The 16,863-nt window shown below is 37.4% G+C and overlaps 1 protein-coding gene across 2 annotated transcripts; it reads right to left on the bottom strand.

The window, feature by feature from the left end:
- Positions 1-2,519: 2,519 nt before the first annotated feature.
- LOC131303522 (ferric reduction oxidase 7, chloroplastic-like) lies at positions 2,520-16,124 on the bottom strand. Of its 2 annotated transcripts, XM_058330415.1 has the most exons (10): positions 15,661-16,124; positions 14,297-14,390; positions 13,956-14,153; positions 10,986-11,220; positions 8,350-8,462; positions 8,135-8,223; positions 7,537-7,810; positions 6,847-7,102; positions 6,332-6,767; positions 2,520-2,985 (listed from the first exon to the last, which is right to left on the bottom strand). In XM_058330415.1, the coding sequence occupies exons 1-10, from the start codon at positions 15,893-15,895 to the stop codon at positions 2,816-2,818; spliced, it is 2,100 nt and encodes a 699-aa protein (XP_058186398.1). In that variant the 5' UTR covers positions 15,896-16,124; the 3' UTR covers positions 2,520-2,815. The 2 variants fall into 2 exon arrangements, with proteins under 2 accessions (XP_058186398.1, XP_058186397.1); XM_058330414.1 differs by having other exon boundaries at positions 8,135-8,462; positions 15,661-16,123.
- Positions 16,125-16,863: the final 739 nt, after the last annotated feature.

Below are 16,863 nucleotides of genomic sequence, written 5' to 3'. Positions count from 1 at the left end.
TTTATTCAATTAAAATTTAAATATTTATGCAGTTGGGTTAATGGGCGGGTCGGGTTTAATTTTAAATAAATGGGTTGGATTGGGTATGGGTAATTGAGCTCATAACTAACGGGTTCTAAATAGGTCAATGACCCAACTCACTTGTAACTTACCTAATTTAGCCCAAACCCACCCATTTTCCACCCCTAATTTTAACTATCTAAGCCAATCAAAATCTAATCTCATTAAACCATGCGTGGCAGTTGGTCGGTGGTTATTACTTGTTAGTAGTAGCACTGAGTACTACTGTGAGATTACGGGTTCAACTTATATGGAGAGAAATTTGATGTCCATTATAATTGGTTGAGATGAGGTTAGGTTAGGATAAAGGAACAAACTTCACTTACACCCCATGCGATTTGGTCAATGTATAGATGAACTCTCTTAAACTTCATTTTGTAGCATATAACTCCCATGGGATTTGTCACCGTCAATGTCCCACTGTTGACGAATATAGATCTAATCTAATTAATCTTGCTATAAACATATAAAAAAGTGTAAAACAATGTTGTTTTGCCGAAGGTTGCACTGTTACCATGGATGTACCGCTAAGGCCGAGTTTTCCTACGATGCTACCATAGAAAAATTCGGCCTAATAACCATTGACGAATATAGATCTAATCTAATGTAGCTATAAACATTTAAATAGGTGTAAAACAACGTTGTTTTGCTGAAGAGTGCAATAAGTCATCCCGAATCCTTCAATCGTGCCTTTCCACAGTTAATCAAAACCTCTTAACACAATCATTTTTGTAAAGAGAGTGGCCCAAAGCCTATCAAAAAAAGAAAAAGAGAGTGGCCCAAACAAATTTGCTTTAATAATGATGTCAGGGTTAATAGAATGTCACGAGACTTTGGATAATGCAGAAAAAAAGAAGAAGAAGAAGACGACTTTGGATAATTGCCCTTTTTTAGCAACAGGATGAAAGCTTAAGAGAGATTTTTGTGGAACCAATCAACAAGCTATCAGATGAGGAAACCCATCAACATTGTGTGAACATAATTCAATCGAAACGTGTGATCTTCCTTCACCATTGACACAAGATGGGTGAAGAAAATGCAAACAACTGAATGCGATTGAAGAAAATGCAAACAATTACTGAATGAATGCGATTGAAGAAAATGCAAACAACTGAATGCGATTGAAGAAAATGCGAGCAACTGAATAAATGCGATTGAAGAAAATGCAAACAACTGAATGAATGCGATTGAAGAAAACGAATGAATGGGATTGAAGAAAATGTAAACAAATGCGATTGAAGAAAATGAATGAATGCGATTGAAGAAAATGCAAACAACTGAATGCGATTGATGAAAATGCAAACAACTGATTGCGAATAGGAAAAAGCAACTCCGAAATCCCATTTGGGTTACCCAAAGAGTTTGCCAGGTGGTCAAGACTTGGGACTTAAGGGTTTGATTCCTAAAATCTCAGGTTTCGAAATCTCTTAGGTGCTATCAACTGGGACCTGCAAGTAGACAGTGGAATTGGTCCCCAAAATTAGTCAAGGTGCGTGTAAGATGACCCGACCACATGAGATATACACACACACACAGATATATATATATAAGAAAAATAATCCCACTTGGGTTGTCCATATCATGCCTCTTAATCTTCATGTAGTACTAGCAGTTAACATGTATAATATCACAATGGGAAGAGAGTATAGTTAGATTTATATATCTCCATAGTAAAACATCCACATGTTTGACATGGCTTTCTTTCTAGTAAGTAGTCCATCATTTGTTTCGAAAAAATGTGTTTACTTCTTAGTTATGGGGCATAATTTTGTGATTGAGCTCTTCAAATACACAAATGATAGCCCAGGTGGCTGCTAGTCACTTCCTCTGCTGTTGCGATCTTAATGTTTCCCATAGGAACTGATGAGTGATAAGTACTACCGGATAAGTTTGGCCTTGAGTATAGAAGATTTTTCTTTGGGTAAATTCCTTATGTGTACAAGTTCTTCGTACACTTTCCTTACAAGTCTGATTTCCAAAGGTAAGTTTTATCTATAGGTGTTGATCATTTGGTATCAAAACTAGCCACCTTGTCAAGTATGGATGAATCGCACTGAGGATTTCTGGTTCGAGCCAAGGGAGGAGTGATCTATAGTACTTCAAAAAGTTGAATACTAACGGATGCATGGAGTCATCAAAAGGGAAAGAGCTATCATTGGGCTGCGGCCCTCGCCTTAGAACCCGGTTTTCATGAGCAAGTAACACCATGTGTTTTGTGTCACCTACACTAAGGCACGTTCAGTTGCAAACAAAGGATGGAAAAATCAACTCCCTTGTGTCTTAAGGGAAAACAAAATCCTTTATCAAAACTAAAATCTGCTTCCCATATAGGTAAGGTTCTCAAACTACACAAACCCAAACCATTGGTTTGGTCAAGATTCGAAGCTTAGGAGTTTACCTTTGTTGTTTCCCATTTACCCAAACAGAATAGAAGAAAGTTTTACCATCACAGTGTGCAGTGGATTTGCAGGAAAATTAACATTTGAAATATGTAGTACAAGTAACATAGAGAGTGCGCTTTATATTACGCTTTTAATTTTACATGAAACACGTCACAGTTCTTGATTCACAATCATAGATTCCTATACTCACTCTCTCTATGCATATATATGGCCTACATATTAATACACACACACACACACACACACACATATATATATACACCCATACTTGCATATACCTATACGTAGAATCTATGTGCATCCATAGAAGAAGCTCAACTCTACCAGCTCAGAATGGAATGGGTAGAAGCTTGCTACAGGTCAAAGCTGTGGCTATTGAAATGGAAGATTGGGTGATTGGATTTTCTCCTTAAACTCTGGGACCTGCACTCTTTAGCAATGCTTGTCTGGAGAGTTGGAGGACCACACACCATCACACCAACGTCAACATGGCTCCATCGCTCTACTATCGATCCAAATATCTCTGCACCAAGGATTGTGAATATTAGGGAGTCCATAAAAACAAAACTCTATTTCTCTCTGAAAAACGGAAGTCTTTATAGGGGTTATTTTATTGTATATTGACAAAAAATCAAGGATGTAAAATGAAGCTCGATACACGCCCAAGGGGCAAATGAGATGATGGTAGAGCAAAACCATCCAAAATAAAAGAGCACCTTAACTCCTAGCAGGAAAAAAAAAAAAAAAAAAAAGCCCCTCATTGCCAGCTGAAATTGTCAGCAAAAATTTGGGTGTATTCAAAACTTGGGAAAAAGAAAGGAAAGAATCTCCTTTTCATCTAGTTAGTTAGTTCATAGCTTGGGATAGACAACAAAAAAGAAGAAAAGAACAGGAGAATTTAGGGGAAGTGATTTTTCTACTTTCTTTTTCTTCCATATATATTGCTTTTCCTCTTTCCGTTCCATGTTTCAAGCTCTCTCTTATCTTTCCCTCTTTCCTTAAAAACACAAAAAAAGAAGTTCATTCTTTCTCTTTCCTTTACAAACCCAAATGGAGAACTACACTACTTTCTCTTAGGCTCCGTTCAGTTGTCGAAAAAATTGTGTAGGAAATTGGTTCCTTGAAAAAGTGAAGTGAGGTGAAGTGAAGTAAAGAAAAATGAATTTTATTTTCCTGTATGTATTCTGGTGACAAGAAATCTTACAGAAAATAAAAATTCATTCCCTTTGGCAAGACCTATTTTGCAGGAAAGTGTTTCCCAATAGAAAAGTTGAAGCTGTGGATCCTACAACTTTCCTGGTAACTGAACACACAGAAAATTACAGAAAAATTGATTTTTTCATCCTTTCCGTACGTGCAACTGAACGGGACCTTAAGTCTCTCTCGGATCTCTCTCTCCCACTTCATTTACCTCCTCCGTTTTCTTTCCCATCCACAAGTTCCAAACCTCCAAACCTCGTCAAGGTTTTTGTTTTTGGGTAATTACAAGGTTTTTGTTTCTTATCAATCAATCAATATCCTATATAAATGTGTTGAGCCCTTGAAATTTTCTAAACCCACAATCCTAAATTCCTAGAATTTTAACTTTTTTTTATTTGTTAAAAGGGGTGGGAGGGAAACATGGGTCCAAATCCGGAGGAGAGAGAGAGTGTGGGAACATGGGTTTGGCCGAGTCCTGACTGAAGGGAAGGGGAAATTATTCAATGCTCTTGGGACGCTGTCGCGGAGTGCCCTGAACTCTTTCTCTACTACAGATTTGCGTGGTCTCCACCGCAAAATGTGTGAAACCAATACAAATGTGTGGTAGATGAGAGTTTGGGGCACTCCACGTGGTGCTCCGTGCATTGAACGGGACACGGCGCTAGTACTGTTATAGAGGTAGAGTACAGTTGATAAAAATTAAAAAGAACCGCGTTCTATGCACATTAAATCATACATTGGTTAATCAACCATTCTAAACGGTTATCTTATAAAACAATATTCAATTAAAACCAAGGGTAAATTTCACTTACCTTCCTTGAGGTTAATGACAATTACAAACACCTCCCCTCAGATTTTTAAAATTACACTTACCTCCTTTGTCAGAGTTAGGCGCTAACAAATTTTAACGGTAAAAGCAAATTTACTTTTTTACCCCTTCGTTGACCTCTCCTAAGATTTCTAATAACAATAGATACCTCCTCTCATATTTAATATTTTTGTAAGTATATTTATAGCGTCTAAAGTTTTATTCTAATATACAAATAAGTAAATCTATTACTAAAGATATACTCCCTCCGTCGCAATTTGTTGATCTTCTTTGGGAGTGCGTGCCATTTTTCAATTAATTATATCTTGCAATCTATAATCTTTTAGGTGATTTTAAAAACTTTGTATAAAAGAGCTCATTGAGATCTATCAAACAAAATTCATATTTGATATAAAATACATTATAGATTAAGATATATATATATATATCCAATTTTTTTAGACTTCCAAAGAAGGAAAGAGGACCAAGAATTTGGGACGGAGGGAGTATCATACATGTGTTTGAGCCTTAAAATGGCAAAAGAAATTGAATAAAGACAGGATTACTTTTATCTTTAGTAATTTTTTTAAGATTTTGATCATAATTTTACATTTTTTAGATTTCTCTAGTTGAGACAAACCTATAATTCAAAAAAAAAAAAAACTAAATACAAAAGTAAACGCAAAACTTACAAAAGGACTTACATGACAAAACAAGACTGGTAATATTCTGATTCTTCTACTTTAAATTCTCATATTTTTTATTTATTACAATAACATTATAAAATACTCCAGTTAACATAGTCGTAAAAGAATTTAGACATTCATAAAAATATTGGACGGTAATATATCCATAATTGAGGACCTAAGGTGAAAAAGCAAAAAAAAAAAACCCTTAAGACTTACTTAAGATTGACCAAAAACCTGATGGGTGGAGGTGGAAGTGGAGGTGAAATTTTTTACAGTGGTGGTGGTCCCGAAAATGAGTTAAAAAATGTTTCACAAGGTAAAATTTTGGAGAGGATGGATTGAGCATTGATGATTTGCGTTCACTCATGGTTTTACTAAACAAGGCAATAAATCACATTCACAATTGTGGTTGGGTTTTGGCCAAGAGTTGCAAGGGAACAACAGAAAAGTTCAATTAGCCTTTTTTTTTTTTTTTGCTTTTTCACTTAGTTTAATAATATAATGAGTATAGGTTGAAAGACAAAGGACCGTAGCATGGAAGATAACATTAAAACTAATTTTTTTCAATGTTTATTAGCTACGCAATTGATTTAGTTTAGAGGAGTAATTGATTATTTATAATATGTATTCACTAGCTAAATATTAAATTAGGATATAAGAAAAATAAACATTTAGGACAAGAATTTCAATTAACATGTATACCTATCATGATATTTATAACTAAATACAAATGAAGATAAGGGTAACTACAAAAATCTTGAACCTTCATAAAAAGAAAGGGAAACTAATTCCTTTTTACATGTCTACAAATGTAATGGTTTCAAAAAAAAAAAAAAATTTAAATTTTTCCTAAAGCTTCATCAAAACTTAGACAAAATTGTTGACTCAGGGTAAAATGGGTAATATCATAGATTAGATTTGATGGATGATGTCAGCAATTTCCGTCATACTTAGTGATGGTCAACTACCGGAGGGGGAATCCAACCAACAACTAAAGTAAAGGGAGGTAAGTGCAATTTTAGAAATTTGAGGGGAGGTGTTTGTAATTGTCAGAAACCTCAGGGGAGGTAAGTGAAATTTACCCTAAAACCAAAGCTAAGTATTAAACGAAAGTTTCTGTTTGTCTTTATCTACTGCATTTATTTAATGTAAGATGTGTTTTGAGGAAATACCTTCGAAATCTGGTCTGCGTCCATACCGAATACTATTTGAAGTAGCAGTGTAATCCTCACTCGACTCCTTTTGTGCACTTGGCTGATTATTCTGCATGATTCCAATATTTTGCCCATCATCTTCATCTGATTCTTTTGCTGAAGTTTTCCTTTCCCAAATATGCCACAGACCAACCACAACACCACCAAAGATAATGGGACTCCCAACCATACAAGCAACAAATAGAAGCCCCTTGTACCACCAAGAAGATATACCAAAAGCGTTTATATAAAATGTTTGTAACAAGCCCACAGAAAGAACGAATCCAATCGTAGACAATATGACATAAAGTCCAGACCAAGTGATATTTCCTGTGCCAACCAATACTGAAATGCCGCATGGGTTGCGGACAGGAAATCCGAAAGAGCTCACAGACTTGGTTACTTCACCCGCCTCCTGCAGTGGGGAACCGTTAGGTACTAGAAACGAAGTAAGTGAAGAGACGAATAGGGAAGGAAAACAAAAGTAAATTTACCAGCGGAGATTCTGATTCTCGAGTGACGTAAGTTTGAATCTCAAGATTCAGCATGTCAGAGAAAAATGGACAGATTGATTCCATGTCGAGGCCATAAAGAAGAGGAAGCTCATCCGAGTTTTTCACAGCCCAAATTATTAAGACATTTCTTGGGAGACATGGTTTCCTATCATTAATACGGTGGAGAATATCACTCAAGATAGCAAGGAATGGTGATATTCCAATTCCTCCTGCGACTAAAATAAGGTTTTCATACCTTAAAACAAGTACGCACACACACACACACACAAAAAAACCATCAGTCCATCACCCAAAATTTTAAAACAAGAAAATTTAAACATCTAGCATGTCTGTCTAGTCATGAAGTCAGTTGGAAGATATGTAGGAAATTTTCCATGGATCGTTGTCCAGTTCTCCCGCTTTAACCTTCCACACAACTTTGCCAAACTTCAAGAAGTCATAAATTTGAAAAGAAACTTGGGTTTGAAAATATAATGTTGGTTTGGAAAATCACATGGCTAACTTTGGATCACCTACTTAGTAATCATTAAGTTCTCGTAACCAAACTACATGCAGCATCATAATTGGCTATTATCAATACTGAATAAATGTGAGTAGTATGACCAACTAATTCACCATAAATAGCATTTGAAATGCACATATATGCAGTACAAATAAAAGTAGACGTACATTAAGTGGTATGGGGATTCATGCCCATATGGCCCCTCTACAGAAACAGTTATGTTTGCTTGAGGCTGTAACGATTCCAATGCACAGTCCTCCTTGGGACCATTTAAGATTCTCCCTTTTAGCTTTTCCGTCCATTTGCCAAGAACCTTAATGAGAACTGCCATATGGTGCTTCCCATCCAAAGGACTTGATGAGACGCTAAAAGGATGCCATTGCAGCCAGGATAATTCCCGAACTTGAAGAAAAATAAAACTGAGGGCATTGTATTGCAGATCTACATTATCAACAACTAAACAGTGAGAACTGGATTGAAAAGGGCAAGAACTAAAAGATGCTCAGTTACTGTTTCAGAATCAGCTTTTAGAATACTTGGTTTTGAAAACACAAACACTCGTCGTGGTCATATAACTTATTCTGTTGTGAAACTGTTCAGAATTGAAAAGATCTATTTGGTGTTTTCTTTAGAAAAGGTATATTTCCTACCTTAAAACAAGTTTGGAAATTCGTCAACAAAAAAAAAAGAGTTTTCTGAAAATTTGTTTTCGAAAACTGAACTGAAACAGAACCAGGAAGGAAGGATTTTAAGAGCTTTTATTACTTGCTGGTTTTGAAACTACCAGTTCCACCGTTCCACAGGGAAGACAACTGGCCGATATTACTTTGACAGTCCTTCTTGATTGACAGAATCTAAGAAATCGATCAAGTATGAAGATAAATATTCCTCCAGCAGCTATACTGAAAATGAAATCACCAACATGCATGGCCAAGAAGACAACAAAGACAATGTATAGTTGATGTGTATAGAAGAACAACTCGAAGTTTTGTCTCCTCACTGGCCGAAGTGACGTCACCCACATGAATAGACCAGCTGCAAGGCTGATGACTCCAGCAAGGTTCGCCACACCAATGTTTTTCCACTCCAATATCTGCGTGAAATAATTAAGCAAGACTTAGCATCTTCCTCCATTTTCTCTTTTACGCTTTCTGGAGCATCAAACAGTATTCAGTGACTGGAGAAAAGGAGACTATTCATAGAGGGGTTTGTACCAAAAAATGAACACTAATATGGGAGTGCCACAACGCGAGTATTTGACCCAAAAGAAGGAAAAAACAGTTGGGATTTCTTCAACCCATGATCTGGTGAAATGTAAATCAAGTGCTTTGAAGTGGCCTTCATGGAATGAAATGGGGACATGTGGCCATGCTTTGTGCAAGAAAAGAATTGGTGCTGCAAATGGCTTATAAGTTATAATGATGTGCACTGGAAACATGCAAATGGAGATCAAACGTGAGTTAGTGGATAGTGGTTACTGCTTGTGTAGGTTGAATTCTCAACCGTTATGGCTCTCTCTCTGTACAAGGAAGAAACAAGAAGAAGAAAAGGGTCCCCGACCACACAACTCAAACACTGGTTTATCTTTCAATTTCAATTTTCATAGTCTAGAATTATTTCCTTTTCTACAACTCCATAGTTGCAACAGTTACCAAAAAAAAAAACTCCATAGTTGCAACCTTTATTTTCGATAATGGAAATCCCTAACATTTTCTATTTCTATAGTGATCTTTATGCTTGAGCCCCATGCTTGATTTCCTTTTCCACATCGCTTGAGAAAATTGGAAGTCCAAGTCATCTGGGCAAAGAGACCCGCAATCTCTTGTTTGAAGTCAAATTTTCGCGCACTCGCCTCACTTTTCACACCGGACCAAATGTGGTCCTGGCACGCCCGCGCATTTTCTTGATCATGTTTCGCCTTTTCAAGGGAAACAAGAGGAAACTATAACTTGCAAGGATTTTGGTTAAAAGCATTTTATGGACTCTATCAAAGCAGTGCTAACACCAGTTACCACAAACAAGCTTAAATTAGGGTAAACTTTCCTTTTTTCTGTTCGTTGAATAGCTTAACATGTACTGTTGGTCTCTTTCCTAATACCTTAAGCTTCGGGGACAATTGGTGACTTACCATGGTAAGAGCTTTGGCTTATCGGAGATCTTGGATTCAATTCTCTAGACTCTCCATTTGTATTTGTTTCTCGCTTGTGTTCTGCTTATCCCCTTTGCATTTTGTTCCTCTTTGTTTGGATGTTCATATCTTTACGTGCAAGACAGGGCTGCACTAAACCTAAACTTTGGGGATGATTGGTGACTTAACATTGAGACATTGTTGTTGTATGTTTTCATCATCAAGGCTGTTTGCTGTCACTTGATCTGCATGTTAGTCCAACTTAGTCCCAAGTTTTATGCACTCTTCTTATGCTTTCAATTTTATCCAACTGTTTGGATAGATGTGGGCATATGTATTTTGAAGGGTATAAGTATTGGAAGTGTCCATACACTGGTCTTCTGGGAATTGGCAGGCAATACAATAGTTCGATGTCACTGGAGGTGGAGGTGGAGGTGGAGGTGGAGGAAGAGAGAGATTGAGGCTGCCTTAGAGAGAGAGAGAGACAGGGAAATGGCAGTGGAGAGTTGTCAATAAGAGAGCAATGTAGTACAGTTGAAGTGAAGTAGTCTTTGTATAATTGGACCTCCCTTGTTATAGGAGGGTTGGAGGAGGGAACCAAAGAGTAATATAATGCAGTTGAAGTGAAGTAGTCTTTGTATGTTCGGACTCCCTTATAATAGGAAGGTTGCAGGAGGGGTCCAACTCATCTGAGGACAGGTGGCCTCTCGGCCCCCTCCTTGTCGCCTGGGCAGATAGGAGGTGATAAAACCTCCCCTGCAACTCCTAGAGTCAGACTTAAGCTACCGGAGCTTTTGAGAAGTTCTTCCACGGAGATGTCATAGAGGGTTTACTGGGAGTGAGGTGCCGGCTTTCTCATTAGGAGGTCATTCCGAGGCAGAGCATCTGGAGGCAGTGGCAGGCTTAGTTGATGATGAGAATTGCCAGTGGTATGGTATGAGTTGCTTAGGTACGTGTGTGACGTTTTGAAGGTCTAACGGATACCGACAATACTAGCTATTATTGTGGTTATCGGTGCAAAAAGACTGCAAAGAATTGTCAATTGGACCCTGGAACTGTAGGCAAAGCAGACCTGAAATTTCCTAAGAGCAACCAGTGTTAAGGACCACGTCAAAATTATTTTCATTTTTCAGTTGTCTTGAATCCAGAAGTTTTACATTCCCTGCTAATAATTTCATCAACGTGTTGTATATGATTCATCTAGTTTTCTTAGAAGGAAGTCACAGAAAAATTTCATTCAATCACCTTTAATTCGCAAATTTCAATTTCTTTTCTTTGTTTCTATAAATTTTATCCAAAACGGCCGCAGCCTAGTAATTTCGACTCAAAGGAAATGTCAATCCTGCACTATGTACATCTGCATGTTTCAACCAATGAAGAAACAAGTATGTGAGTGGTGGAACACAAATATAAGTACTTGTGGAATGTATGCTGCATGTATCCTGGGTGGTCGCTTAAATGGAAGCAAAAAATATCGTGGAAACTCACTTGACTTAGGAGACGACCTTGCAATGCCCATGCTATTACGTAGAATAGCCCATGGAGAGTAAAGAGGAGCATAGTGAGATGTCCCAACCATACATGATATCTAGTCGCGTGCTCAAAAGGGATATCTACAAGGCGGAGAAGAACCGAACCCCTTGCAACAGGGAGAAACAAAAATGCCAAGCAAAGTAACCCAATCATACCAAAGCGAAGTCCCGTCAGCTCCAGCATCAAATAACTGAAAAACAAGTGCCGGGCGTAATTTAGTCGATCAAAACCAATCTTTTACATACTGAAAGAAAGATGCTATATGTGATCATCTTTTTTTTGTCACCTTTTTAAGTCACCGCTTACATTGATACCAATGATTGGTTATTTGTTTCGAAACAACTATCAAGAAAGTAGTGAAGTCAAATAGTATCTTGCCACATAATCAGGTGAAATCAAATCCTGAGAAATCACAGTGATATGATCCAAGCCTCCTATATCTGAAAAACAATAAAATGGCTAACACTTACATGGCAATTAAATCTGAAATAGATGGTAGAGGACAAACATCCAATATTTGGACGTATGATTTCTCTTATAGTGAGAACCCAAGTCACATAATGCGCGTGGGTGTGCAGGTGCAGGTGCATGAGCGTGAAAGCGTCTTTCAAAAACCTCCCAAACAACTGCAATTTATGAGTGCAAGGATTGAGAGCACGAGCGCGAAGCGAGGATTGAGAGCAAAAGCAAAGGCCATTTTGAACTAAGGTGAGAACTACCAAATCTTAGTTTTCTCAACCATCAGTTATATAGCTTTGGAAAGAACAAACAGAGCATGGTGTGAATCTAGTCTGTGAAACCAATCTATAGAAAATACCCAACAGAGCCATTAGATAACAGAAGAAATGAATATCTCACTTCTAGACATACACAACTGTGCGGTTCAAATGCCAAACGTTTCTTCAAATGCTCTTAGGGTAAAAAAAAAAAAAGGACACCATATTGCAACAGTATCATTTCCTCATGCAATGGTATCGTTTCCTCATTCTGATATCCTTTTCCTTAAGCAATTGAAAAATGCAGTAAAATCTACCAAACTGGAAGTGGAAAATTCAGTCCAAGGACTCTGTGGCTTGTTTTTTTTTTTTCGTGGGACTAGGCCATAGGATTGGATTTAGTCATTCCAAGCAAAGGATAGTCACATGTATGCTGATATTTTTTTTATTTTTATTTTGAAGAATGGACTAACTATGCAGTCGGGACTAATATTTCCTCATACTTGGGTAACACAGGATAAGGCAAATCTGGTCATCTATTCTGCAAATATCTAAACATAGTACTCATGGTATTATGCTCCAATAGTCCCAGGATAATAATCCCAGGACAAATAGTCCCGGGAGCCTAATTCCCTAATTGAATCTGATGAAACAAACGAGACCCATGGGCAATATGATGTTGGAACTTGTAATTCATAATTTTCTTATTAATTGGGGATGCATGTATCTCTAGTAAGATACATGATAATATTTAAGTTTTATCACATTGGGAGATGTACAGTCCTCTAGGGACTAGTGATTCAATTCTTATTAAAATAACTCAGAAGCATCTTCAATTCTTATTATACTCAGTAAGCTTCTTTGGTAAAGTTATAGTTCTATAGGAGCTCTGTAGGGCTCCGCCCCTACATCTCCACAAACTTCTCTGTTTTCTTTTCTTTTATTATTTGCTTCCGCTGCCCCCAAAAATTCCAACATATGAGTGCATTTTGCGAAAGGAAATGCATTGTCAGACTCAGTATCCATCTGGTTGGATCCATGAATGAACAGCACAAAGCATAAAGGAACTCCCACTATGGATATGTACACCCATAACTAGTTGTCTAGCTTGAGCATTTAGATGTGAGCTCTCCAAGCACACAATACGACTGACTGAGGCTCCGTTGGGTGCTAGGAGAAGCTAGATGAAATGAAACAGAAAGGTGTATGAAAGGGAAACTGTTTTCAACTTCATTTAGTTGCACTTAAATATGCTTCGAATATTTCCAAAAGAGGGTAGAGAAAATAAACGTTGAATGTATTAGACGGTAGCTAAATGGGCTTTTGTCTCCTCATTTCATTTCCCCGCCGAATTCACAAAGCAATTGGAAGCTAATGTCGCAACTCTTATCTGTGGCAGGTAAAAGTAAAACCATTGACATTGTTGTTCATTATTTAAAACTTGAACTCCAGCTTATTTCAGAAACACACAAAGGATCTCATAAACCCAAACATCAACTTTTAAAATCAAAAAAATTCTCAATTTGGAACATGTTGGAGTTAACTTGGGATAGTCTCCAGCTATTCAGAACGGAATTAAGAGGCGAAAGGTATGGAATTAATACTAGTAGTCCTGTCCATGGAATTGAAAAACATTTGCTGGCAGAAAACAAAGACTGTAGAAGAAATTGCTCATTATACGTTGGGAAGTAGTAGCCAAAGTGAGGGATCCAACAACCAAAGAAACTCAAGCATGACCGATCCCCCATATCCACTTCCAACACACATTTGACAACGACACAATACAAAAATGTTCACATACGTTCAACTATGTGCTGAGGTTTTTCACTATTTATTTTTTTAGCCGGAACACTGAGGTCATCTTAGGAACAATGGATTTGCCCCACTCTTTTTCAACTTCAAGATTAGTTGGTGGCTAACAATCTCGCAGAGAAATGATGAAGCAAAATCATTTGTTGATGAGGCAGCATAATTTAGGCATAACATGGTCACGGCCAGTCACAGAAGAATGATTAGACAAAATTTAGACCCTAAAAGCTGCCATACTACTAAAACAGGAGATAACTTCTCTTTCTTTCTCTCCGAACCCTTTAGTAAGCAAGAGAAATATCACACAAACAAGAACAGAATTTTCCGTTAAGTCAATACCAATATCCAGCTAAATCCAAGAAAAGATTCATAAGCAGTCAAAGCAGCATAGATTATGTACCTTTCCTCTATAAAGGTCAACTGAAACTTGGATAGGATGTTGAAGTTCGCTAGAGTGTATGCATAAACAGCCCATATGGTAAACATAGAAAAGAGGAGAATCCCAATCAACTCAGCAGCAGAAACAACCCCAAATGGTCCGTCCACAATAACTGGGAATGTCCACAACCGGAACCATGGATTTTTTGACAACTTCTTCCTGCACGGAAAGTTTTCTACTACCAAATTAATCTTACTAACACATAGCCAAGCTTAATAGACAATAAAACGGCACATAGATTCACTCAAATAATACGAAAAAATGGGACACACAAGTACTTCTCATGTGACAAAATCACCTACTCTTGGAATTCCTCTTCCCCAGATAAGAAAAGATGTGTTATAGCCAGAAATGCAATGACCAGAATTGGGGCACTGAATACCAGAAATATACTCCCTGCAATTTTGCCAAATCAAAAATTGAGATAAGGAAACAGTCAGTGAAGTTTAGCAGTGACATTTAGGCTCCATTTGGTTAAATGGATATCCCAAATGGAAGACTTCCATGTCTAATTCCACCAAAAAAGTACAACAGATTTAGCTATAGATGACTTGAAAAGTTTTCTCTTGTTAAATTGTCATTTCCAATCCATAAGAATAAACCTCCCAAACTGTGTGTCAAAACCAACATATAAATTAACAGATGCATATTTGAGATACTCTCAATAAACAGTATCAACCCTTTTCAAATGAAATCTCTGATTCAACTCTCAGCGTGCTATTGTGTCATGGTCAGTCCATATGGACTTCACCCAGGATTAATTGAACCCAGCAGAGAAGGTGGGATCAGTGGGGGGTTTTTTTCTGATTGGTAAAAATCAATATTATTAGAATTGTTAGATTAACACCTTGGGTGAGGAGTTGAACTAGTGAACTCCATCCTCCTAGCACATAAGTGCACCATGATGCCGCCTCTTGGCGAAGGTGGGATTAGTCGGTCCAGTGTGCTGGATACCAAATTACAACAACAACAAAATCCATCTAGTTTCTAGTCATTGAGGGTATGGGCGGGGAGGCTTGGTGATAGACCTAACCTTAGGCAATATATGCACAAAGTATCTGCTCTCAGAAAATCACTAAAATAGTGGCCCCCTATACCTCAAGAACCGAGGAGTTAAAAGGGATGTTTTATTGCGAACCATATCCCAAAATCAAAGCCTAGAGGCATCGGAGAGGGCAAGCATAGAGACCCATATCAATATTGTTAGAATAGTTAGATTAACACCTTGGGTGAGGAGTTGAACTCGTGAACTCCATTCTCCTAGCACATAAGTGCACCATGATGCCACATCTTGGCGAAGGTGGGATTAGTCGGTCCAGTGTGCTGGATACCAAATTACAACAACAAAACCCATCTAGTTTCCAATCATTGAGGGTATGGGCGGGGAGGATTGGTGATAGACCTAACCTTAGACAATATATGCACAAAATGTCTGTTCTCAGAATACCACTGAAATAGTGGCCCCCTATACCTCAAGAACTGAGGAGTTAAAGGGACGTTTTGTTGCGGAACCATGCCCAAAATCAAAGTCAAGAGGCATCGGAGAGGGCAAGCCTAGAGACCCATATCAACTTTTCCGGATACCAAATTATTGGGAAAAAATTGTGTTCTTGTGAAATCAACCTACATTAAAGGAAGTCTTGAAAGTAAAAAATAAGAAGTTCACCTGTGATCCCAAACACTGTTCCAGTGGTGGAGTGAAGGTATTTCTCATACCAACCATTGACAAACTCAGATGGGTAAAGGAAGATGAAAGTAGCCCAGGAAATAAAGATAATCCACATTGTGAATTTGAGAACAAGTTTGGTGGATGATGCCAATATGGATTTGAACTTGCCATAATCAAGGCCATTATTGCCTTCGGTCGAAAGAAGAGGTGTTTTTACAGAGTGTTCATCCATTGAAAAGACCAGAATATTAAGGGGGAATAGGCTTTCGAGCAATAAATAACCTAGTTTAAAAGTCTGATTATATACACAAGATGACTCCAAGAAACACCAAACCCATCACAATCTGACCTTTACTAGAGAAAAAATCTGGGAATTCGAAGAAATGGAATCTTGGCCACTGAAGCTCAAAAAATCGTCTGAAATGGAATCTCAGAACCAATATTTTATTTGGACTTTGGCCAAGTTGTCCCTTTAAATCATCTACACTCCTCACTCAGATTTTTACCCAAACTTGCATAAAAATTTGGGTAAAAACAATTTGGTATTGTGTGTTCGGTAAACTCAAACCTAAGCACAATTACGCACAAATTTAAATAAAAGCTTTATTAATGGCATTATTGTAAATTTACTTGGTGTGAAATTTTCCTTGACAAATTTGAGTAAGCATTTGAATCTAAACCAAATCTGAATTTTACTCAGATTTGGTATAAGTTTGGACAAAAAGTGGATGAGAGTTTTGAGTGATTTTTACTCAAATTTAAATTTGCATCAAGATTTAAATAAGAGGTGGAGATGCTATTAAAACCCGCGTACAACAATATCATCATATGTTGTCAGCAGTTGATTAAAATATCTTGAAAAAGACAAAACAACCACCAATTGCTCAACACCACACACAAAAATGAAGCGATATCATGAAGTGACTCCATCCTATGTAGTATAACGTACCTTAACCAGATTGCCCAATTGTCCTGAGCTTATTTCTTCTTCGATCTTGATAAGTTCATCCACAAGGCGCAAAATAACAAATAATTTCAAACAATTTCAGATATTAATGCAAATCTAAAAACTATTAATAAACTTTCACATGTATTAATAGACTTTTTGCGAATATCAATACATTTTTTACTTATTATTCTCCTCTTTTTAGGCAAAGGTTACATTTTCCTTTCTCCTTACATCCACACTGCCGGCCATTT

This window comes from Rhododendron vialii, chromosome 10a, assembly GCF_030253575.1.
Source record: "Rhododendron vialii isolate Sample 1 chromosome 10a, ASM3025357v1".
In the NCBI taxonomy this organism is placed as follows: domain Eukaryota; kingdom Viridiplantae; phylum Streptophyta; class Magnoliopsida; order Ericales; family Ericaceae; genus Rhododendron; species Rhododendron vialii.
This window is presented reverse-complemented; position numbering and strand designations above follow the sequence as displayed.